The 25,311-nt window shown below is 36.3% G+C and overlaps 2 protein-coding genes across 2 annotated transcripts; both read right to left on the bottom strand.

Moving 5' to 3' along the window:
- Positions 1-5,441: 5,441 nt before the first annotated feature.
- Positions 5,442-23,743, bottom strand: LOC149829002 (zeaxanthin epoxidase, chloroplastic-like). The gene is made up of 11 exons (XM_090017193.1): positions 23,663-23,743; positions 22,764-23,446; positions 20,638-20,800; positions 20,412-20,486; positions 20,231-20,331; positions 17,456-17,667; positions 17,241-17,332; positions 17,009-17,123; positions 16,687-16,790; positions 5,782-5,825; positions 5,442-5,633 (listed from the first exon to the last, which is right to left on the bottom strand). Exons 1-6 carry the CDS (start codon positions 23,741-23,743, stop codon positions 17,625-17,627), a joined length of 1,146 nt encoding a protein of 381 aa, XP_089873319.1. The 3' UTR covers positions 5,442-5,633; positions 5,782-5,825; positions 16,687-16,790; positions 17,009-17,123; positions 17,241-17,332; positions 17,456-17,624.
- Positions 17,003-17,554, bottom strand: LOC149829003 (zeaxanthin epoxidase, chloroplastic-like). Its single transcript, XM_090017194.1, has 3 exons — positions 17,456-17,554; positions 17,241-17,332; positions 17,003-17,123 (listed from the first exon to the last, which is right to left on the bottom strand). Exons 1-3 carry the CDS (start codon positions 17,552-17,554, stop codon positions 17,003-17,005), a joined length of 312 nt encoding a protein of 103 aa, XP_089873320.1.
- Positions 23,744-25,311: the final 1,568 nt, after the last annotated feature.

Genomic DNA, 25,311 nt, shown 5'->3' with positions numbered 1-25,311 from the left:
TCACAAATAGATAACCTTCAGTAAAGCCTTGAATATCTCCCTATCAATGACAAGGAATATAATGGACCACCAACATCCAAACAAGAAATTCACAAATAGTACTTTTACTGTGTTTCTTTCATTTTCCCCCAATTTGTAATGTGGAAGTGGATATTGCTTTGGTGGAGGGTTATGTTATAAGGACAAAAAGTTGTTAAAATAAAAGGCTAATTTCAAACAGGCATAATTTTTGGTGCCAGGACAATTCAAGATCTACTGGAAAAAACTTATGATGGCAGTGTCAGATTCTAAATCACAAAATTCTTTTATTTTGAAGTTCAAATCTCTGCTTTAAGTTTTCATGTCATATTTAAAATAAACTTTTATTTTTGGAAGTATTGGTCTGATTGGTTGATTTCTTATTTGAACGAATAAGAATTTAGTACATTAAATTATAAGACGTCTAAAATAATTGAATAAGTTCCTTGTGTTATATAAATGTGGATATAATAAATTTAACTTTATTATCATTAAATGTATTCCTATGGATCAAAGGTCATTTGGTCAATTCAACAGTTGAACTTGAATAATAAAGGCGTTTTCCCTTCTACTTCTTGCTATGCCACTGTTCTGGGCATTAAAGGATGGAACTTTATTGGCATTATTGTAGTAGAGTCATTATCTCCATAAGCAAAAAGGACTTGGCTATGTGCTAAAGTTTGGGACTGACGATAGCACCGTACTGTCCTGTCGCATAGCTTTACTTAATACCTGCTTTGCATGTTTTCAGAATCTGGTTGTTTGTGCAATTGCCATGTATTGAATGTAAGTGATTTCAATGTTTAAGACAAGTTTCTAGAAGAGTCAATGTCTTAAGTGATACAAAAAAAAAAATTGGATCCAAAGCATGTTTCTTTGTAAACAAAGTATGGTGAAGACAGTTTTACTGACTAAATAATATCCGCAGGAGCAGATATACTCCTATCATTAGCACCATACAGTCGGGTAGAAAATCACAGCACCGTACAGTTCAGCTTTCATTGATCAGGAAACACACTATGTATCAAGTTATTTTTACGTGAAAACATGATCTGTTCGGCAGCAAAATTTTGGTGCATTATACACTTGATTTTCTACGTAGACAATTGATTGCACAAAGCAAATCATATTTTTTGCAAAATTAATTATGTAGATCGTATCTGTCAAGCTTGATAAGCAAGTCATTTAAAAAATGTTCATTCGGCTGCCTGCCCTCCACCCCCACCCCCACCTGTTAGGGATCCTGCTGCACCTTGGCCTTAGAAGCAAGGGATGCACACCTAGATTCCAACACTCCGAATTCTTCAACTTGAAACACCTCAATCTAACCTACCTAGCCATCACTGTGGAGCTCTTGTGTGAATGTGCAGACACACATATATATTTGTTTGCTAACACTACAAGAAAACCGTGGATTAGCGACGGCCTCTATCCATCGCTAATCCGTCACTAAGCCGTCGCTAAACTGTTTAGCGACGGCTTAGCGATGGATAGAGGCCATCGCGATTTTTTGCTCGCTAATTAGCGAAAAAAATTATCTGTCGTTAATTCCATCGCTAATTTGCGACAGATTAGCGACGGAAATTATCCGTCGCTAATCTGTCGCTAAATTTTAAAAAAAAAATAAAAAAAAATTGATCCTTGTCGGGCGGTATTCCGGCAGCACTAAGCCGGACTTATACCGCACCCGACAGGCATTGCATGCACATAACGATCGCTCTGCCTCATCGCGAACCGGCGTCGCCGTCCTCCATGAACCGGTGCTCTCCGGCGTCGCCGTCCTCCATGAACTGGCACCGTCATCTTCCGTGAACCGGCGTCGCCGTCATCCTCTGTGGACCGGCGTCATCGTCCTCCATGAACCGGCGCCAATGTCCTCCAGCGATCGTCGACCGTCCTCCGTGAATCGACGTTGTTGTCCTCCGTGAACCGGCGCCGACATCATCCAGCGATTGCCGACCGTCCTCCGGCGTCGCCGTCCTCCGTGAATCGGCATTGTCGTCCTCCGTCAACCGGCGCCGACGTCCTCCAGCGATCGCCGACTGTCCTCCGGCGTCACCGTCCTCCACTCTCATGTACATGCTCTCCAATAAGCTCTCCGACGTCGCTCGGTTTAAATCGAGCGCGGTCGATTTAAATCGAGCGCGGTCGATTTAAATTTCAAACAGGGAGAGAGGGAAAATTTCGCGCTTGGTTTAAATCGAAAATTAGCGACGGATTAGCGAGGGAAAATTTCCCTCGCTAATCCGTCGCTAATTAGCGACGGATTAGCGACGGAAAATTTCCCTCGCTAAATCCCTCGCTAAAATGTTTTTCTTGTATTGAAAATTAGCGACGAAATACTTGTTGTCGTTAATTCGTCGCTAATTAGCGACGGATTAGCGATGAAACAACTTTCATCGCTAATCCGTCGCTACTTAGCGACGGATTCATTAAGAAAGTTTTCTCTAGCTAATCTGTCGCTAATTTGCGACGGAAAAAATCCGTCGCAAATTTCCGTCGCTAATTAACATTTTTCTTGTAGTGTAAGGATCAAGCCTTGGATTATGTTTTTCCGAAGTAAAAACATGATTTTTTAGTTATGAAGTTTTGGCACAATGTGCGCCGTTGATTTCTGAATTCCTTTAAAAACCTGCTTACTTGTCATAATCCAGTCATTCAAAACACATTCCCTACTAAACAAATAGTTCACATCTATAACATTTGATCTACAATTAAAATATGATTTTTTTTGAAGAAATGAGCTATATATATATATATATAGGAACACTAGACTATGAGAACTAAAGTGCAAACTGAAATTTTCATGGATTTTTTTTCCTTAAATCTGAACATACGATGTGATATACATGCATGATTTTAAAAAGATCGATTCTTGAATCATCTGATTGCGATGCATAAAATCCTGTCTAATATTTTTGACAATGACAAAACTGAATATTGGCAGCAGATGTGTTGTTCTGCGACTTCTGAGCATAAAATCATGTCTAATATTTTTTGACAATGACAAAACTGAATATTGGCAGCGGATGTGTTGTTGTGCGACTTCTGAGACAGAATCATCTGTGCTGGTCTTTTGACATCATAACCACTTGAAAATATCAGAGCGTAGAGGCATTTGTGTTCACTCAATATGACCTGATCTACCCTGAATTTTTCAATGCCATCTAATGTTGAATTGGCCAAAAACTGAGAGGGTGACATCAGCCACAACCTAAGGCACTGGATTCTCTTTGGGACGAATTGAGATCAGGTTCAATGTGATTGTGCACTTTAAGTATGCTGCTGCACCTGATCACCACTAAAAGTGTACAATCACATTGCACCTGATCCTCCCTCTTTTGGGACTTTCCTTCTTAAAGAGTCCGGATGGGTGCAATCACATGGTACCAAATTTGTGCATTAAGCACCTGATTGCCCTTCATCAGGCCTTGGGCCCCACAACTGACAGGCCTGTCCCCAAGATGTGCTTAATGCACAAATATTTGTGCAATCATATTGCACCTGATCTTTCCACCTTAAAAGGAGATGAAAGTCTAGAGTGCTAATATATCTGATTCACCAGATACGATATTAGGCATTTGCACATGGTAACTCTCTCTCTCTCTCTCTCTCTCAGTTTTGCTTTTTACATCCAAGACAAAAAAATTTAACATCACCTTTTTTTGTTGCTAAGCCAAGGGAAGACCCTGTTCCCACTGGCAGACTGGTTGTGAACCTAGCTGACCCTAGTGCATGCCTCGAGTCCTCGACCAATGAACCCCTTGAATCTTGTGAAAGTTTGTCACGAGATTAACCTTGTGAACAGCTTTTGGATTCTCGGCTGTGATTGCTTATTCCACCTATGACCAAAGCAAAAATGCTGGTAGTACTTGTAGGGGCAGAGTGAATTTTTAATGCAGCAGTGAAATGCACAGAGGTTTGGAAAGAAAGCCAACTGCATTGTCAATTCAGTGCACTTAAACATAATTTTTGTATCTCAGTGATAGGTTGTCTAGATTCCACTGCAACTTATTATGGGGGCAAAATCCATCGTCTAGAAGAGGTAACTGCAAGCCTGAAGCCCACATTTTAAGTTAACCTCCAATTTCCATGCCATCCTAATTCAGAGCTCATCAAATTTGGTGTTTACTGCAATTGTAACAACTGTGACCAAGATTTTGGTAAGTTTGAGTCCAGTATTAACATCAATGACTGCAGAATTAAACAGACTCAAATGAATTCAGGGGAGCCTGTCAGACCTGGCCAAGCTCTTGCTTAACAATCTCAGAATCAAAGTCTCATGGTTGAATAAATGATATTTGGCTTACATGACTAGGAGCAATTGCATTTAAGATTACTTTCCCAAGTCATCCAAGCACTAACACTTTCAGTGACACGTTACAGAACACTGAACTTTGACACAATACAAGAATTTCCTCCTATCGATGCTTCAGTTCTAGAAATTATTTTCCTTGATGATCAATGTCAATAATCCAGTCGTACAGGTAAATGGACCAAGCCCTCAGCAAATTGCTTGGGCTTAGATCCCCTGGCAGCTTGTTTTGAATTGGGAAAGAGGCTCAGTGCGCCAAAAAAGAGCCTACATCTCTAGCTCACCATGGTGAATGAGCTCAAGTGAGTCAAATATCAATGTGTTGTACAGTTGGCTAAAGTATGGACCCTGTAAACGACGGTTGGTGTTGATCTGCACTTTGTTTCTTATTTTATGTAGGATTAAAAAGAAATTCTAACTTTTTATAAAATGAGCCATCCTAGGCTTTGCTGAGCTATCGGGCCTGAGCTTGTGACGAAAATGAACACGAGGCTGAACAAGTGTTAAGCATAGATGAGCTGCTCAGCTCATTTAGATTATTTCCTATCCCTAATGAATTAATACAGGTGATGCCAACATACACAAACACCACATGAATTAAGTTTTCAACAATTATCTATGCCCCATTACCAAAAGTGTGAGTAGTTAGCTTTTGTTATTTTCAACTGCTGAAATTTGGAGTGCTTGACACTTGTTTAAGCCCCAATTAAATCAGCAAATTAAGATGATATGCTTTGAGTTAATTGTAAAACTTCATACTCATGCTCCACATATGTTGAGGTGTCAGGTGTCAACTTCATGACTATTGTTTTACAAGGTGTTCTACGAACTCAAAATACAGGTTGCTTAAGGAATTTAATGTTGGGAATTTAAATAAGACATGCACAGGAGTGCAAAATTGTATCTGGAAAGGGAAGTTCAAATACCAGGAGGGAGAGCAGTACCATGAACGATAACATAGAATGCCATGATATATACTGTACACAAGGAATAAATAAGAGAAAGGCCTGGAGGCATATTAATGCAGCTTTTGAAGATAATGACCCAAATACTCAAGGAGCACGCCTAGCATGAATGTTGTGGCTCTGTAAGAGCAGGTGAATTAGGGTTTCTACAATGATCATAATTTTGACTTTTTATTTTTTCTTTTACGCTAGTGTTGATTTCAATGCACTATTTACAAAAACGATGTCAAGGTAGCTCTTCCAAAAAAAAGTTTAATTTAGATTATTATACAACTCACACATTCATTTTTGCTCCTGCTCACAGAGCCATCTTGCTGGCTGATCTTCTCTGTGCACTACGTGAATTCACAAAATATATTAATATTTAACTTCTAGAACATACAGATCTGAAATTACAATGTTAAATCTCAATTAAAGGGAACCTAATTATTTTTTCTCAAATGAAGACCATATCATCTATATGGAACTGGGAAAAGAACTTACATTGTCTGAGAGTACGTTTCAGCACATGATCTTCAAGCTCAGAACTGAAATACACAAACAAAATATGGAAAGTTTAAGATTTGTTCACCTTGGTTTCCTTTAAAACCCAACACTGACTAATCATAGTTCTTCGATAAAATCAAGAAACTTAACATTAATCATGGAATGATTTTGAACTGCTCTTGCCATTCCTAAACAAACAGCAAACCCAATTGATTCCCTTCGTTTCTGTAAGTGAAGCTACCTAAATAAGTTGAATTGAGAATTTCAATCCAAATATGACATTGTCCAATGCACTAGTGCTACAATCCCAAAGGTTTATAAAACAAATGACCAGCATGCATCTTCTTGCTGATCCTCAACTAGTTAACTGAAATCGTTATATAAAAATTTATATATATTTTAAAGTACCAAAAATGCCCTTCTACTTTATCCTCAACTAGTTATCTTTAGTTAAAGTTTCTCATATATTTTAATTAAAAATATTTATCATGGATCTGACTCCAAATTCACATATATGCTATTCAAAAGCAAAATATATGATCAATTTCATATTTGAGTTGAAACTCTGATGCATTTTGGATATTTGTAAGTTCATAACATTTAAGGGTTGATTAATGTAGGATCAGAACAAGTGAGAGGGTGGTCAAGCATTTCTATTTGTTTTAGAAGGGAAATAATGTATTTTCAGTGAATAAGGATAAAATAGAAATTTTAGAACACTTTAAAATGTTCTCCACCATTGTGTCCAAGAGAGGTTGACTCAAGGTGTCCTTTTTTTTACCATTGTCAGAGAAACCTGGGATTGTATCAGCAATTTTGGAAAAGATGGTACCTGACATGGAGTTTCCAATAAAAGGTGGGTCTGTATTAGGAAATTACCCTACTTTATATAATGTACATATGCATCATATGTGTGTGTGTGTGTGTGTTTGTAAATACTAGCTATTTAAAAAAAATGAGGAAAGGAAATTCTGGTATCCAGGATAAGAATGTCTTTCCTCCATTTCCCATGGTATGCAAATATCGTCAAATCAAAACTCTGATTGCACGGAATCACCTTTGAACTCTTTAACAAGGAATTCTATCTACTTCTAAATCAAAATCCTAATTCTCAGCTCATTGTAGCTTCATAAGTTAGGAATTAATTAATTTGTGGGGGAGGGTGAGAAAAACTTTTGTCAGAAAGAATAGTCACGAACTAAATGATGCACTTCACATGAATAGCAGAAACAATCAATTTTCTGAAGCAACAGTAACAAGAAATTTGAAAAAACTAACATAGAAAATCACAAAGTTGAAAGTGTTAACTTTTTTCTAAAGCATGCAAATCTGAAGGTTTGACAGAAAGTTTTTTTTTTATATATATATATTTACACGGAGAAACCACCCCAAGCATCAGAGACCTTGATGCCCATGGGATTTGAAGTTTTGAACCTAGACCACCTGCCTAGTGGCCTAAGTCCTGACAGAAAGATTTTCAATTAAAATTCATTAAATAAAACAGTGTTGAAATCTCTACAAGCTATCACATGTGCTCTTACGGTTTAGCAAATCCACTTGTAAGTTGTAATACAAATCAAGCAAAGTTCATGCATAATTTTCTCCCTAATGCTAGGCAATCGAATTCAGAAATGAATCAATTTCAATTTTTATTTCATTCAACTAGACCCAAGTTTTACTGATCCAACTTTAAAACTTGACAAGATTGTTTGACACATTAATGTTACGAACTTACTATCATTTGATCCTTCCAGGGTTGTTTGATGGCTTGTCCATGATTTTAGGGAACAAAAGAACAAAACAGACATAACACATGTTCTGTCTATTCTGTAATAACTGTACTCAGTCCAACATTTGGTGGCTTGTTCATGGAAGTTGTGTTCCTTGTTCAACGTTTGTTAGATCTGTTGTGTGGACAACAAGGTCACACAGATAATGGGTCGGATAACTTTGTTTTGGATTGTATGACTCTATCCACACAACCATACGAGTGTTTTAACATGTTTATTATGGATTTTAACTCCGAATATGGATCTCAGATTGGATCTAAAAACTTAAAAATATTTAAAATTTGGCTAATTTGATAAAAAATAAGAATTGATATCTTTTTTATATACAAATTCTTTAATCGTGTCATATTCGATCTAATTATGAAAGTTTATAAAAAAAATTTATGGATTTTAGCCTCAAACATGGATCTAAGTCTGGATCCAAGTACAAAAAAAAATTAAAATTTTGATATATAAATGCACAAAATATGGATCTCAAACTGGATCCAACTCGATCTCGGCAGGCTTGGCAATGAACCCTAAGTCCATTCATCCATCGCCCCAATGGTGGAACCACCAGCCCCTCTGCTGTTGTCAGCGATTTGCGTTGGTGGGGGTTTGTCAGAGCCAAATATGGGCTGGAAAGGAGAGTCCTCTGACCAATTACTAACTGGCGATCCATGGCCGGAGGCAACCTCTCCCACCTACCGCACCTCTACCCAACGTCCCTCCATCTACCCCACCTTCCTCCTCTTTCCTTGTTACCCACCACCACCCGTCCCTTCTCCTTCCTGGTTCCACTGAATATGGATCTCTGGTTGAGGAAGATGGATTGCCCGGAGATCTCAATCTTTGGCAGAAAGATGGCACCGGCGTCGGAGCTTGAGATATCTGGCAAAGCCATCTTCCTAGCTGCCGGCCTCGCCGTTGTCCGGCCGTTGCACAGGAGAGAGAGAGAGAGAGAGAGAGAGAGAGAGAGAGAGAGAGAGGGTCGAGGACAGGAGGGGGAGAAATGAGTTTTTTTTTTTTTACTGTTACCCATGTCCTGTTCCCAACGTAATAGGGTGGGGGTGGAACGCTCGAGAAAGGTGTCTCACCGTGAAAACGGACATGGCGGACGCCATTCCGCGCGTTCCTTGTTTGCTTGCCGCGGCGTTCCGCGCGGCCACAGCGTCCCGCATGACATGCAATCAAACAACCCCTACAGGAACATCTTTCAGAATGAGAGATTTAGGAATTAGTACATTTCCATCAGATGTTCCACCCTTTGGCATTATGCACAGGAATCCCCATGTAGTTGAAAGCAGTGTAAATCATGTTAAATCAACTTGTCTGAGCTTGAGGTGAACCTGGTCTAGACCCACTTTAGTGCAGTATTAATGAAAGAGAGTTTGCTTTTGAACCAGTGTCCATTTGACCTGATTTATTTTCACATCCACTGTTCACTTCTTCATGATCTAATGTCTTCTTGCCTGCCCTCTAGCCAGAGACGTACTACTATATAGTAAGAGTGTGTTGTCATTGAGACCTAGGTTGTGCCATAAACTTAGTCCAACATGTCAGCACCCAACTACAGTCCTTTGTATATGTGCAAATGACTTTAGTTTTTTAATCTTTTTCCTCTTTTCTTTTAGTAACTCTGATCCAGTAGATGTGATCTAACTGATCTGTTTTGTGAGGATCGTCATTTGGATCACTAGGTTCCGATGTGTGTGAGTAGGTTTTTCCAGTGATCCAAAAATCAACAGCCATATAAACACTTCAAAATTTCTCTACTCATAAAAGCATATTTTTTCTTCGAAAAAACACCATCCAAGGGTTGATTCCTGACAAATCGACCATGCTGAACACATCTGTGATGTCAGATTGAGTCAAAATGACTTGCATTATGAGATCTCAATTAGATTCACATACAAATGACTGTAGCAAATATATATATATATATATATATATATATATATATATATATATATATATATATATATATTATGTACATATATGATTGTAGGGAATGTTTACGTCAATAACATACTGGGTAGTGGGTACTGACATCGAGCAGTAGGTCAGTATACATATAAACGTACATATATACAGTAACTAGAATGGGAATTGGAGAGAATTTTTTTCATAGAGCTGAGAAAATGATACTTATTGGAAGCTAACAGATAGACCAGTGTTGTCAGTATCAATGTGAATCGGCCTGAATTGGATGATTCATATCGTATCACCCAAAATCAATTCAATAAATGCCAATTCAGTCCTCAGCCAATTTTTAATATTTTAATATTATAATATTTTTAAATGATTTAATTTTTTAAATATTTTTCTATTTTGATACTTTTCTAAATTTTTAATGATTTTTTATATTAAAAAAGTAAGAATGGCCGATTCAGTTCGACTCTGAATTGGCTGATTCTCTTAATCGATTCAGTTGGGAAACTGATACTGACATCATTGTGAAAGACGTATTCAAAGATAACAAGCAAAACACAAAGAGCAAAATGAATTTATGACATGATGTTACACAAGTTGTTATAAGCTATTTTATAGCATATGAAATTTGTTCAAAATTTTATATTTTATTTTTCAACAAAATTATTTTTAGTGTATCTTTGTTGCTGTACATCCCTAAGTTGATTTGGGCATCTTGAGACAATTCCATAAGATTTGGGATCCACCTGATTGGGTAGGGTGTCACCCCAAAGGAGAACATGATAAGATTTCCCATGATGATCAATCCATCTAGAGATCAAACTAGGCCATGATGTTTAAGCAGCAGTCCCCATGTCCCATTTGCAATGTAATCCGATATGTGACACTTGATCATGCCATACTAGGTTTGCACAGGAAAATTCTGTTTGTGTAAGGCTTGTCAATTCGGGCTCTGCCTAACTCAACTTGTTTCTTATGCCAAGTTCCAGTTTTGTTCTATCTTCTAATACTTTGTTCAATACAAAATGTACACATTTAATCCCATTGTTTCTGCCTCTCAATTTCTATTCCATCATCATCATGCCTTTTCCAATCACACAGGAGGGCAACTATGAATCTTGCATGCCTTACATAAGGGATATACTATCATCATCATCATCATGACTTTTAGTAATCAAAACACTTTTTTTATGAAAAGAAAAACACTAATTTTTTAATATATGTAGTCTGTTATGTAAAAATATTTTCACTAAATTGATGCATTAGTGGGGCATTGTGCAATGAAGTAAGCGAAAATAGATATAAGGAATGCTAAAGCATACCCAATGTTATTGAGCATAAGGGCTTGGAAAAGCCTATCTTACAAAGGGGTGAACAACCTTATTTATACAACTAAAAAGGGAGGCCATTGGGGGGCTCCCACTAAGAGTGGTTGGGAGCCCCCAACCGTCATATTAATGATCGTTGGGGGTCCCAACAATTGTTGGGACCCCCAATGCAACCCAATAAATATAAGAAAAAAAAGGAAAAAGTACAAAAAATAAAAATAAAGAAGAAAAAGAAAAAAAAAACTAAGAAAAATGATTGAAATGCCTCTATTGGGCAAAAATACAAGAATACTCTTTATCGGGTATGACACATGTTTTGACACCCTCCCTCAAGTTTTACGGGGAGATGACAGAAAGCTTGTTAAGTAGAAAGATAAAGCGAGGAGCAACAAGAGTTTTGGTGAAGAAGTCTGCCAACTGGTACTCGGATGTAACGTATGGCAATGTGATAGTCACTCTTAGATATTCATCACATACATAGTGACAATCCATCTCAATGTGTTTAGTACGCTCGTAGAATGCGTAGTTGCTTGCAATATAAACGACACTTTTATTGTCACAACACATCTTCGAAGGTGTAGAGATGACTATGCTCATATCACTAAAAAGACTGTGAAGCCATACAAGCTCCATGGTTGTAGTGGTAATTGCACGATATTCAACTTCTGTTGAGGAAAAATATACTTTGTGTTGTTTCTTGCATCTCCAGGAAATCATAGTCACCTAAAAACACACAGAAACTTTTAGTTGAGACTCTATCATTGAGATTTCCTCCCCAATCAGCATCAACATAAGCAATTAAATCAAGTGACAAAGATGAAAAAAGAAAAACTCCCTTGGTTATAGTGTTTTTAATGTATCTGATGATTCTTAAGACTACACTCATGCGCACCGTTGTAGGTGCATGTTGAAACTGACTGACTAAATGAACTGCATGAGCAATGTCTGGCCGAGTGATGGATAAGTATGTCAGAGACCAGACAAGTTGATGGTAGGGAGTAAGATCTTTAAGAAGACTTTCATCTTTCAATCTTAATTTGGCATTGATAACTTCATGGGTTTTTATCTTCTTGTCGTCGAAAATGTCATACTTTAAACAAATGTCAGCTGCAAGTTTCATTTGAGAAAGAATGTACCCTCTAAAAGAGTACGCTACCTCAATACCTAAAAAATATCTTAAGAATCCAAGATCAGACATGTTAAAATTTTCTTTTAAAACTTTTTTGATATCATTAATTCTCTGCTTATCACTTCTAGTGATAATCATATCATCTACGTAAAGCAGAAGAATAACCACCAAAGACCCTGTACTTTTCACAAAAAGAGCAATGTCAGTATAGCATGAATGAAAACCCAAGCGTGTCATTACATTGCTAAATTTTTCATGCCAAGTTTTTGAGGTTTGTTTTAATCCATATAAAGCTTTATTGAGTTTAAGAATTTTGGCATTATCAATACATACCCCTGGCGGTGGATCCATGTAAACCTCTTCATTTAGTTCACCATTTAAAAATGCATTTTTAACATCTAATTGATAAATATGTCATTTTTTAATAGAAGCAACAACAATAAGAGTCCTAACATTAGTCATTATAGCAATCGGGGCGAAGGTTTTCTCATAATCAATACTGTATTCTTGAGAGTATCATTTAGCTACTAACCTAGCTTTATAGCGTTCTAAGGACCCATCACTCTTAGTTTTGACTTTATAGACCCATCTACCTCCTATAAATTTCTTTCCCACAGGTAATGATGTTATTTCTCAAGTTTTTACTTTTTCAAGGGCACTAAGTTTTAAGTTCATGGCTTCAACCCATCGGAAAAAAAATTTAGCCTCATTATAGTGGGATGGCTCATGGAATGAGTGTAACACAATTAGGCATGACCTATATTTTGGTGTTAATGAATCATAAGAAACAAACCTGTTAGGGAGATTGAAGATACGACTAGATCTTCTAAGTAAAGTTTCCTCTATGCTAGAATCCTGAGAGTATTTTTCCAATGCATTCATGGGAACTTGTTGATCACGCCGAATATAGGTTTGAATTGGTCTACTATCAATGATATTGTTTTCATCAACATTTTCATTTTCAATATTGTTAAGAGGAGTGTCCTCTTGGTCATTCACTGAATTTTCATTAGGAATCACTTCTTCTTGAGGAAGAAGATCAAACAAGAAAGCATATTCACTTTCATTAATGTCTTTAGTTTTCTCAAAACCATTTTCATTTTCCAAAAAGGTTACATCTTTAGACATATAGTTTATTATTTTTGGAGTCGAAGCATCTAAATCCTTTTTTATTTTCTCCATAACTTAAGAATACACATTTAATAGCTTTTGATGATAATTTATCTCTTTTATGTGAAAGAACAAAACATTTACAACAAAAAATTCTTAATCTATTGAAGTCGGGTATTCTTTCAAATAGTTTTTCATAGGGAGATATATTTTACAAAGATGATGAGATCATTCTATTTATCAAATAAATTGATGTTAGAGCGGCTTCGGCCCAAAAACTTTTTAGAATTTCTTTTGAAATAAGAAGAGTCCTAGTAGTTTCCAAAATGTGTCTATGTTTTCTTTCGGCTAAACCATTTTGTTGCGGAGTTCTAGGATAAGATTTTTTACGGCAAATTCCATTAGTTTCTAGATAATTTTGAAACTCTTTTGACAAGTATTCTTCACCCGAATCGGACCTAAGGATAAAGATATTACTTAAAAATTGATTTTTGACAATCATATGAAATTTCTTAAAGAATGAGAAGACATCGGATTTTAAGTTAAGAAAATAAATCCATACATATCTAGTAAAGTCATCAATAAAAGTAACATAATATGAATATCCTTCTTTTGATATGACTGAAGAAGGCCCTCATACATCCGAATGAACTAATTCAAAAGGCTTCTTAGACACAAAAGTTCTATTTGAAAAATGAGTGGATTTCATTTTTCCAAAAATATAATCCTTACAAACAAAATTGTTCTCATTACAAAAAATTTCCCCAAAGAGAAAAAAATACATTTTTGAGAAACTTGGATTCCAAGTCTTTTGTGCCAAGTCTCGAAATTTTTATCTTGGACATAATTATAAAAAGAGTTGGTGGGGAGTTTCAAGTAGTTCATGTAATAGAGATCCCCCCTCCTATAGCCTTGCCCAATCTGCTTCCCGGATCGGAGATCCTGCACAGAGCAACCCTTATTTGAGAAGGAGATTTCACATCCATGATAAAAAATTTGAGAAACAGAGAGAATGTTTAAATTTAGTTGTAGAACAACTTTAACATTTGGCACAAGAAAATTTTTAAAAGAGCTTAATGTTCCAACACTTTTGATTTGTAAAGATGTCCCATCGACAATTGAAACATAGAAGGTTTTTGAATTAGAACATAAGTCGGATAACCCATTTTCAACCGGTGTCATATGAAAAGAAACACCTGAGTCAAGGATCGACATACCTAGAGGAGAGGAAGAGGCAATGGCAGCACTAGATGTAGATGGAGATTTGAGTAGAATTTGAAGTGCCTTAGATAATTGAGCAAGTGAAGAGAAATCTTTTCCTTTGGTAGAATCTTCCTTCCTTGGTATGATTTCTTCAACGGAAGCAACTCTAGGTTTGGGAGCTTCATTTATCTTGGGACAATTTGGTCTTATGTGTCCCGGTTCTTGACAATGATGGCATATGGCCTTCTTATAGTTACCATTATAGTCATTTGCCTCCCAAAATATAGAGGCTTGTAGGTCTTAACATAGTTGCCGAGTTTGGATACGGCTAAGACTTCGTCTCATCCTTTTATCATGCTAAGACAGGTTTCTTCTTGGCATATTTCGGCAACCGCGTCTTCTAGGAGAAGAGGCTTAGATCTATGAAGAAGAGAATATCTAACTTGCTCATAATCGAGCCTAAGCCCATGTAAAAATTAAAAAAAGTGTTCTTTTTTCATTTATTCTCTTCTAAGCTCTACATCTTCACTAGCCACCCACTTGGATTCTAGAAGAGAGAGCTCATCCCATAAGGGACTAAGAGAGCTAAAATAGTCACGGACACACATGCCCCTTGCTTAATGGTGTGAATCTTTTCTTGAAGAAAGAATTGTCTAGCGAGATTTTTTTGAGTGTACATAGTTACATACCTTTCATGAAGAACCATGCCTCGTTAGCTTTACGAAATTTGGTAATGTTTGCACAAATTTTTAACTCCACATTGTTCATAAACCATGCAAGTATCTTTGTATGTCTACTCTCCCAATCCTCAATCTTGGATTGATATTCTTCAATAGCCTTGATTCGTGCACATCCTTGCAAAGCCTTTTCCTGATCTTCTTCCATTTTGGTAAGTTGAAGTTTAGGTTCCGGAACGGTGCCCATCACATAACCCCAAAGCTTTTTGCCTTTGAGATTGTTCTCCATAGCGGATGCCCATACTAAATAGTTTGAACCATTTAGCTTGAAAGAAAGATCTATCTTTTGTTCACCCTCCATGGTGATTAAGAAAAATGAGCAAGAAGAGAGATACAAGAAAAGCAAATACAACTTTAACAAGAATCAAGAGCACAACCTTGCTCTGATACCATGTAATGAAGTAAGCAAAAATAAATATAAGAAATGCTAAAGCATACCCAATGTCTTATAACGGCCAACCACAAGTGCAATCACAATGAACAAGTCCACAAAGAACAAATACAAAACCCAACAAAAGGCTTACAAATAAAAAGAGGATGTTATTGAGCATAAGGGCTTGGAAAAGCCTATCTTACAAAGGGGTGAACACCCCTATTTATACAACTAAAAAGGGAGGCCATTGGGGGTCTCCCACTAAGAGTCGTTGGGAGCCCCCAAACGGTCATATTAATGACCATTGGGGGTCCCAAAGACTCTTAGTTGGGACCCCCAATCCAACCCAATAAATATAAGAGAAAAAAAGGAAAAAGTAAAAAAAATAAAAATAAAGAAGAAAAAAAAAAAGATGAAACTAAGAAAAATAACTGAAATGCCCCTATTGGGCATAAATACAAGAATACCCTTTATCGGGTATGACACATGTTTTAACACATTGCTATGTTACATTGATTATTATTCTACTTTAAACTTGCTATGCATGTGGATAGCATACAAAGTAAATATGAGTCCGAGTCACATGTATGCAGATGCAGGTACGGGACACGATGTGGATATGCTTGATATGATACAACAATTTTCAAAAATTAGAATTCAGGGATATGGCCGTACATGTCATATGCATCTATATAATTACATAATATATATATATATATATATAATTTAAAAAAACCATATTTCTAGGCATATTTTGACTTTGTCAGTTACTGTATGAGGTGTGTCAAACACCGTGTCAAATGTGTCGGGCACCATGTCAGGCATGTCGGACACCGTGTCAGGCATGTCGGATACAATGTTGACCTTGTCCTACGCAAATCATAATGTATCCCATGTCCGAATCCTTGTCGTGTGTCGTATCGACACGTAATTTGCCCCCTAAGTGGCGTGACCCTGTGATATAGATTTGAATCACTCTAGTTCTTCAGTATTTTGTAATCACCATTCTTCCTATCCAGAAACTTTGTACATCTATGTTCACTTTAGTGTTTAACATTGTCTCAAAAATCAATTCTACATTCCCAAATTTTATAAATAAAATAAATAAATTTATTTTTCTAGAATCTGATCACAGCATTTTCAAGACTAATGTTGACTAATGCTGAAGCTCCTTTCCATAAGCATTTAAAATGGTTGATGTAAATTTTTGCATTTTATCTCTGACAAATGATTGAAAATCATTTCTCTAAAGTAGAAAGCAAGATAATTTGAATAATGTCAACAAACCTGAACTAGATTATATATTTTCAAGGATGCTTACCTATTCCCAGTTAAAATCCAATATGTCAGTATTGTCATCCCATAAGAAATGAAAAACTGTACTACTGAGATGAGAGGTTGTATCATCCAAGTCTTTATCATGAACTGCAACAGGAGCATTAAAGACATCAGTCAAGACTACTAGTTTCAATGATGAAAGCATAGATGATGTACACAATCACAATGATGAAAACAACCACAACAAAAAGTCAACAACACCAACAACATTAACAACAAAACAACAACAATTAATAGTTAGGGACAACTACTAATCCAGAGTGGTCTTCAATAGTAGAATAATATTGCAAGAGTAGAGTTCATACAGGCATAGGCTTTAGTCCTCTGACTAAGTAAGGCTGGTAGTTAGTGACCATTCTAGCTGTCATTCGAGACATTGCATGCATCACACTAACTCGAGATATTCTTTTTCTCTCATATCTGTTCATGATATCAATCAGAAAATCAGCAGGTTAAGCATCACTTAACGGTCAAAAATCATAAGGATAGTAACATTTCAAGGTTCAACTAGAGTCATCAAATCCATGTTCATATCACCTCACAAGTGCAGAAGCTATTTCATTATAAGATCTACTCTTGTGTCCAACCTCAGAGGCTTTTTCTAGCTCAAGCACAAGATGATAACTATCCTGCATTAAAATTTAAAGACACTGGAATATCTAGTTGCTATTGTGTGACATCATTGAAGAACTTCTAAGAAATATAAATCGAGGCATGTCATGGTCTCACATATGCCATCTGTAAGGACATACCTCAATTGCCATACAGCCACCTTGGCCTAGATTTGGCTGCATGGCATGAGCAGCATCGCCTACTAGTGTTACACAACCTTGGCTCCATTCATAAATCATATCCCTATCGTAAATGTCCCTTCGTAAAATCACAGATTCTGATGTTGCCAATAGTAGGTCAACTACTTCATCACACCAATTCCCAAATAATTCCAGAAGCCGCTTCTTCTTGCCTACAACATATGGTGATGTACAAACTCTGTTAAAAATGCAAATGATTGACTACATGAAATTGATTAGCAATTCCAAGACCTAAATAAAATTAATCAAAACAGATAAAAAGCTCTTGTATTTCTTCTCTTGCGGCCATTGGTATTTAACAGTCATCTCATTTGTTTGGTCGACAAGGTTCACAAAACTTTGTTACAGGTGAAGTTATAAGCATGCTTTTGTGACATATGCCTTTTGAACATTGTTACAGGTGAAGTTATAAGCATGTTTTTGTGTTATTACTATTTGAATTTTCTAAATTTCAAAGTAATAATAGCAAAAATGAAACTGACACTGAATCTATAAAAAAATATAAAACGATAATTTGAAGCACTTCAGTGTGATCTTATAAACTAAAATAAGTGTAATGTTCAATGTATAAGTTAGCTGAGAAAAAAATTCAAGCTTATGGCATTGATTACCAAGTTTATTTTCTCTAGTGGAAAACATAACCCTTTATGTGTCCTATTAGACTAAAGTGTATAGCACAGCCACAAATCTCATTCTTGGCAAGGTTTTCCTTGGCAACTTTTTTTCAACAAGTGGTTTTCCTCAGGAAAATATTGAAAAATCTCAGATGTTAAAGAAAATTTTAGAAGGATAAGAACTAATAGGTTTTGGCAATATTTTTGTAAGAAAATATAAAGAAACGGTACGAAAAGCTTTAAAAAAACATATGCTTAAAATATATAAAATAAGAAATGCTTAAAAAATGTCATGATATTCTTGCAATATTACCATGATAATATTTCTATATTTATATCATAACCGATATTTTGAAAATATTGTGATGTTTTTCCATTAATATCAGTTGAAGCTATTTTCCATTAATATCATAATATTTTCAAAATATAGATGATATTTATGGATAAGGTGTATGGTCATTAGTCATTGGATCAATTACATAGAAACTTTATTTTATAGTATATACATGTATTGTACAAGTGCACTTTCTACATACCCTACTTTTTGCATAAAGGAGAGAATAGCAAGGTGTGCAATTATAAAAAAGGGCTATCTACAGGTTAATTAACCACCTGGAACTTGGTTTCACGGATTAACACCATTGAGAACTTTAGGGTCAAGAAGAAAATCAAGTGTTCAGACCACTTTATAGAGGGGTGAAAAGGTAATTGCCTAAATTGCATGTTGATTATATTTTAGTGTTGGAAGAGAAAATCAAGTCTAAAAGTTGAATAGTTGAAGTATTTAATAGCATGAACTTGGAAGCAGTCTGGTATTTCTTGGAAAGTGGTTAGATCAATAGGTAAAAGAATTCAAATATGCCCTAGATGGAAACCTGATCCCAACCTAAACAGTTGCCTTACTCCTCTGTAAGACATGAACTTAGGTAAATCTGTGTTTGCTTTTACCGGAGATTCTCTAAACCAAGAATTGTGAACCACAGTTTGCATCATAGTGTCACAAAAGTAGCATGTTCTTGGAGGTCATCAGGGGTCAGATTAATCTCCTAACCCTATTGCACTAAACCCTGAAAAGCCACTATGATGCATAGAATTCTTTTATAGAACAAAATCCTGAACTTCAGGAGGAATGAGACTGATAGTTTTGTATATGCAAGAAGACAACAAGCAATTGATCAGGACACAAGCATGGACTGACGATAGCACATGCCATGAGTAGAAATCAACTGATGGATGCTCCTCTTGCTTCCGACATAAGTACAATTTACCATATCTTTAACTATTTCATAAGAAACTCTAAATAAGGGTTGTTCTAATTATGACCTCTTTCAAGTTAAACACCCATACAGTTTGAATTTGTTGTATACATGATAGAAGATGTGCCATGGTTATATGCTAGAAGCTATGTGACATGGTGCTTCAAATTGCCTTTGTACCCACGTTAACTCCTGTGCTTCTTGGTGCCACCATGCGTACTTATATATTTTGTCTATATTTTTCTTTATATTTTGATGAAGATAACTATTTTATATACCATACATATGTTAAAAATTATTAACTCTGCGAACTGGTGTTTGAGTTGTAATTCATCAATGAATACAGACCAACATCCTGTCTGGAGTAACATCACCATCTATTGATAGCATCACTCATGACAGGATAATGCAATAAACAATCTCTTGGTACAAGTATCATCAAGAATGTGAATAGTAATGCCTGTTTAAAATTAGCATCAAACTTAAAAGCATATCAGTTCTTTTCATAGAACACAATGAGCAGGTAAACAGACATGCCTGTAAGAGGGTCTGCATTCCCAGCTGGCTCATGATGGAATGCATACCATTGCATCTTTCCATGCCCAACATCACAAGAGACAAAGTATTTCTTGTGACCTAGAAACACTCGGTACCTTCACAGTCCAATGGCAAATATAGCTTGTTATGTTTAATAGTCATGTAATGTGTCCAAAACAAAATGTCATACAATAATGTTACAATTTACAAAAGTTGTTTATGCTATGTCCATAAGTATAACATGTCCAATAACTGATACAAATAAAAACATTAGCAAAATGGGTTTCTAAAAGAGAAACTTAAGTTACCCAACACTGTTGATATCTGGTGGCACAAAATCAGTTATTCCGCTATAGCATGTATAGTTCGAGTAAGTTGCCTCTTGCCAGCCAAATAATTTTTCACGTACCTGAATCAATAAAGATTGACATGAACAGACATTTTGGTATCATTTTTTTCATGACAATGAATAATTCAGATTCTTGTTACCTTTGATCGTATTCCATCTGCACCAACCAATACATCACCTTCAAACTCTCTCCCATCATCAAGAATAACAGTAACCTGATTCATGTCAAACATTGGACCATTGAAATTCAATACAATATACTATTTTTCAGGCAATTTTTCCATACAAAATGATGAACCATTATCATTTTGATTGTAATAATCAAAAGGTCAAAATACCCAAAAGCAAAAGAACATGAGGACTGACCTTAGTAGCATCATCTTTGAAATCCACAACATTACAATTGTTATATATTTGTTTCGATCCAACAGCATTTGCTAAAATGTCTTGTAGAGCTATCCGACTTATTACACGTGTTACTGGAAGCCCTCTTTGTGCAGCTGGTGTAAAAAGATCATACTTGACATACCTATGATTTAACAAAAAGAAGGAAACAAGTGATGCATGAAGCAGAAGGCAAGAAATATAGCACACCTTTTATTTACATTTGTCTCATGTAAATGAACCAAAAGTATAAATCGTTGCACATGATATTCAGAGAGCATTTCCCCAATGGATCAAATATGCACAAACAAATCAAGCATAATCTACATTTACTCAATTTTATTTCCACATTGTAAAATCTGAAATGTAAATTCCAGTGAACAACCCAAATACAGGAAAATAGATCACAGATTAATATCAGTTGGTTGGTTTGAGTTCCACAACAATCATGATCTGATAGATGCATCAGCCCTTGGAAATGAAATCCAAGTCTTGAAAGCGAGATTTTCTGACATAGCTTAACAGAAAAGGAAAAAACAAGTACCCTTGAGATATATTGCACCGAAGATAACTAAATTGAACAAAGGCACAGAACATTTCCACTGCCATTGGAATCATTGAACCCACTGAGATTCAGTGATTCAGATAAAGAACTTCAACAACTTACCCTCATGCTTGAATAACAACCAGTTACTTCACTTGAGTTCCATGATAGATACATTAAAATAGCATGATCAGCCATTGAAACTGTATAAAAACATATGTTCAAGTTCTGAGAATGAGTTCTTTGGAGATAGCCTAAGCGCCAAAACAAACTTGAGGCCTATTCCCACCAAGACAACTAGACAGCTATTTCCAGTGCGACTGAAACCATTAGGCTCATTGAATAGTGAATACAGTATGTTTGACACAGAAGCTAAATAATTAACTCTTGTGTTTGACAATCTTTGTGACTTAGAATGTAACAGTTATTCATTTGTCCCAAGATTATCATGAACTGTTGAAATAACAACAGTAATGCTTCTCCATCTCTTTCAGGTACAATGCAAACACAAATTCCAAATTACTTTATGTAAGAGGATTTACTCTATCATGATGGTACAAATATGAATCCCTGACTGGTTTAGGTATGAGGGCTTACATAATCCATGTTAGATATGTACTGTTTGAGGATCAGATTCAATAGAAGAATGCATCTGTACCATGACGACTATATAAAAAGATTGAGGTTATCTCTATTTAGTTATAAGAAAGACTAAGTGTATAACTGTGATGCAGATTTCAAGCACCAAGCAAGTGAAACATGTAACAATTTAGTAATTCCTTTGGCCACCTCAAAATGATGGAAATACCAGGATAAGTTGGATGTGGCACTACCTAACTTTGGAAAAACCCAAAAATGGCATCTCTATGTTCTATACAAGTAAACGTATGCCCTCGAATGCTGTGGATCAAGACAAACTAACCGTGAATAATAATAAGCAACATTAAAAAGTTATGCATGAACGAAAACTCATGCAGTTCTTCCAAAGATAAGTTTGTTTAGTAAAACCATGTGTTACCAATGTTTACCTCCAACACCATCAGCATGATCCACATTAGGCAGCACAAATACACTACAGAAGATAAAATGAACAATAAATCACATTTAGAACATGATTTGATATTCCTGAAATTCCTCCCAGTTGAGTCTTACTTCGTTTTAGCCTAAAAGAGCTTAATACAATAAACACCAACAGATTTAATTAATTAAGCATGTTAAACTTCATCATTATACAAATCAAGCACAGCCATCAATCATCAAAACAGATACCAAATTGCTACCAAGTAGAGTACGCCTCAAAGGAAAATCAATGATGATAGCAAAGTTAAAAAAGAGAAAGAAAACAAATATAAACACCAACATCAAAAGCCATAGACTGCACCAATGAATCAATTGCCAGCTTCCAGCATGATCAATGACATACTTTTACTCTTAAAGAGCAGGATAAATTTATACCATCAATCCCCAACACATCCAAATAAACAAAAATCAGGCCACATTCAACTAGTCTCAGGAAAAACTCAAGCAGCAGCAGAATCCTATAAAACTCTGAGAAGAGATTTACCAGCAACCAGAGACGCCATCGACGAGACCATTGATCCGATTGCCAATAACGTAGCTGGCCTCCATAATTCTCTCTGTCACCTCCATATCAATGATTTCCAACACAGCCAAAGCGTTGCTCTGGAGCAGAATCGGTCCCCTGTGCCTCCCCTCTCCCCTCACAACACTCATATCCCTCTCAAACAGCTTCACGTCAAACCCTCTGTTCTTGGCAGCCAATGCAAGGACCAAACCAGCAATCCCCCCACCCGCTATCAAAATCCTCAGCTTCTTCCTCCCTTCCAGTCCATCTCCTACCCCACCAATTTCACAACTGAACTCACTCCTCATTGGCCTCATCCCCACCAAATTTCCATCACCAGGTTTAACAACACCACCCACAAATTTGTTCTTTATTTTCACAAAGCTTCTACCAATCCTGGTGTCGATCTTTCTAAATCCTACTCCATTTTCCCTCCAGAAAACACCATTTTTTTTAGAATAATGGTGTTGGGGATTGAAAGAAACAGTTTTCAGGCAAGCCAAGGAGATTGTAAAGCAGAGTATGTGGACAAATATCTCATGCACAGTATGAATCACTCGGGGGAGGGTGTTGTGTGTTCTGCCCAGAAGACGCACTGTAGCAAACAGTGCGTGTTCGGGGGTCCGAACGAGCACCACGTATAAAAGACTTAAGCACCTTTTCTGCCATTCTTGCCGTGAAACGACAGTTCCAGAGAATGACAAAACAAAAATATCTTTCATCCAGAAAATGAAAGATGATCTTAACTCTTTAAAAAGTCTAAACATTTAGTTTTCGCCCTAAACAGTAAACTCTGTCAGCGGATCACCCTTTGACGACGCACCATATCCTATCCTGTAACAGGGGCTTCCTTTGATGATGCTTTACGCCTGATTCACCATCATTGGTCGTGTAGCTGTCATCGTCTCCCTCCTCGCCATCGCTGGCCGTGGAGCTATCGTCGTCTCCTTCCTCGACATCGATACCCCCTTTGCGACGAAGCAGGTTATATGTTTGATTCACGAACATGTCGTTTATAAAGAAAACGTCGGTTCATCTGTTCCTTAATCATAAAGCAAAGTGAAGCGACACTCTCCTGAACTTGTGCGACGTGTCATTCATATATAAAGAAAACATCATTTCACATACCGTCTATTTTAAAAAATTATGTGCAAATAAATTGCATTGTGCATTAATTAAATTAAAAAATGTTGTTTCATCTCTCTTTTATAAAACTAGTCAACGCGATGGGACGTATCAAGCAAATCGTGATAGCATGTATCGTTACAGTGAAATCGATTTGCAACTAAGTCTCAATTTGTAGTTTACTAATTCTAAATATCGTGTCGATTTGTTTATTATTTTTCTTTTTCGCCTTTTATGAATCAGTCATTGTGTAAATCGCGAAAAAATATATCGTTCATATTGACAAAGCTCGTAACAGCAAATCGCGATAGGACAAATATTGTTATATTATGAAACTTAAAGTCTTTTGGTTATAAGTCAATTTTTATTTATCAAGTTACCTAGATTTGTAGTTTACCAAGAAACATCGTGTCAATTTATTTTTTCTTTCTCTTTTACGTCTTTTAGTAGTCATTGTGTGAATCGTGATAGGATAAATCGTTCACATAGACAAAGCTCATCAACGCAAATCGCGATAGGACAAATTGTTACAGTGAAATGGATTTGGAACTGTTACTTAAATCAGTATCAAGTTGTAAATCGATTTATATTTATGAAATTACCTCGATTTTTAATTTATCTAGTCTAACATCGTCTTGATTTGTTTATTATTTTTCTTTTTTGTCTTTTATGAATCAGTCTTTGTGTAAATCGTGATAGGATATATCGTTCACATAGACAAAGTTCGTCAACGTAAATCTCGATTATGTGATGGGTTTAGGTGGGGGGAGGGGGTGATTGGATTGGGTTGGTTGTGAGACCCATTTAGCTCTCATGAAATCCAAACACAATCTATCCTAAACCCTAAAACCCTAAAGCCTAAACACCAAAAACTACATCCTAAACCCTAAACACCAATCCTAAACCCTAAAACATAAAACCCTAAACCGTAAACACCAAAACCTAAACCCTAAAACCTAAACACCAAAACCTATATCATAAACCCTAAAACCCTAAACCCTACAACATAAAACCCTAAACACTAAACCCTAAACCCTAAACACCAAAACCTACAACCTAAACCCTAAACCTTAAACCCATAAAAACCAAAAACCTTAAACCGAAACCCTAAACCCTAAACCCTAAACTATAAAACCCTAAACCCTAAACACCAAAACCTACATCCTAACCCCTAAGCCCTAACCCATAAACCCTAAATTCTAAACCCCTAAACCCGTAAAACCCAAAAACCTTAAACCTAAACCCTAAATTCTAAATTCTAAATCCCTAAACCCTAAACCCATAAAATCCAAAAACCTTAAACCTAAACCCTAAAACCCTAAACCCTAAATCCTACAACATAAAACCCTAAACCCTCAACACAAAAACCTACATCCTAAACCCTAAACACCAAAACCTACAT

This window comes from Nuphar pumila, chromosome 9 (assembly GCF_984573655.1).
Source record: "Nuphar pumila chromosome 9, dmNupPumi1.hap1.1, whole genome shotgun sequence".
Lineage (NCBI taxonomy): Eukaryota > Viridiplantae > Streptophyta > Magnoliopsida > Nymphaeales > Nymphaeaceae > Nuphar > Nuphar pumila.
The sequence above is the reverse complement of the archived record's forward strand: the minus strand, read 5'-3'. Positions and strand labels throughout refer to the sequence as shown.

Coding starts and splice junctions, on each gene's coding strand:
- LOC149829003 (XM_090017194.1), bottom strand. CDS start 17,554: ATGATTTATGAATGGAGCCAAGGTTGTGTAACACTAGTAGGCGATGCT. Junction 17,333..17,455: donor GTGGCTGTATGGCAATTGAG/GTATGTCCTTAC, acceptor ATTTTAATGCAG/GATAGTTATCATCTTGTGCT. Junction 17,124..17,240: donor ATAGCTTCTGCACTTGTGAG/GTGATATGAACA, acceptor TATCATGAACAG/ATATGAGAGAAAAAGAATAT.
- LOC149829002 (XM_090017193.1), bottom strand. CDS start 23,743: ATGTCGAGGAAGGAGACGACGATAGCTCCACGGCCAGCGATGGCGAGG. Junction 23,447..23,662: donor CAGCTACACGACCAATGATG/GTGAATCAGGCG, acceptor CAAGAATGGCAG/AAAAGGTGCTTAAGTCTTTT. Junction 20,487..20,637: donor TCAAAGATGATGCTACTAAG/GTCAGTCCTCAT, acceptor GACATGAATCAG/GTTACTGTTATTCTTGATGA.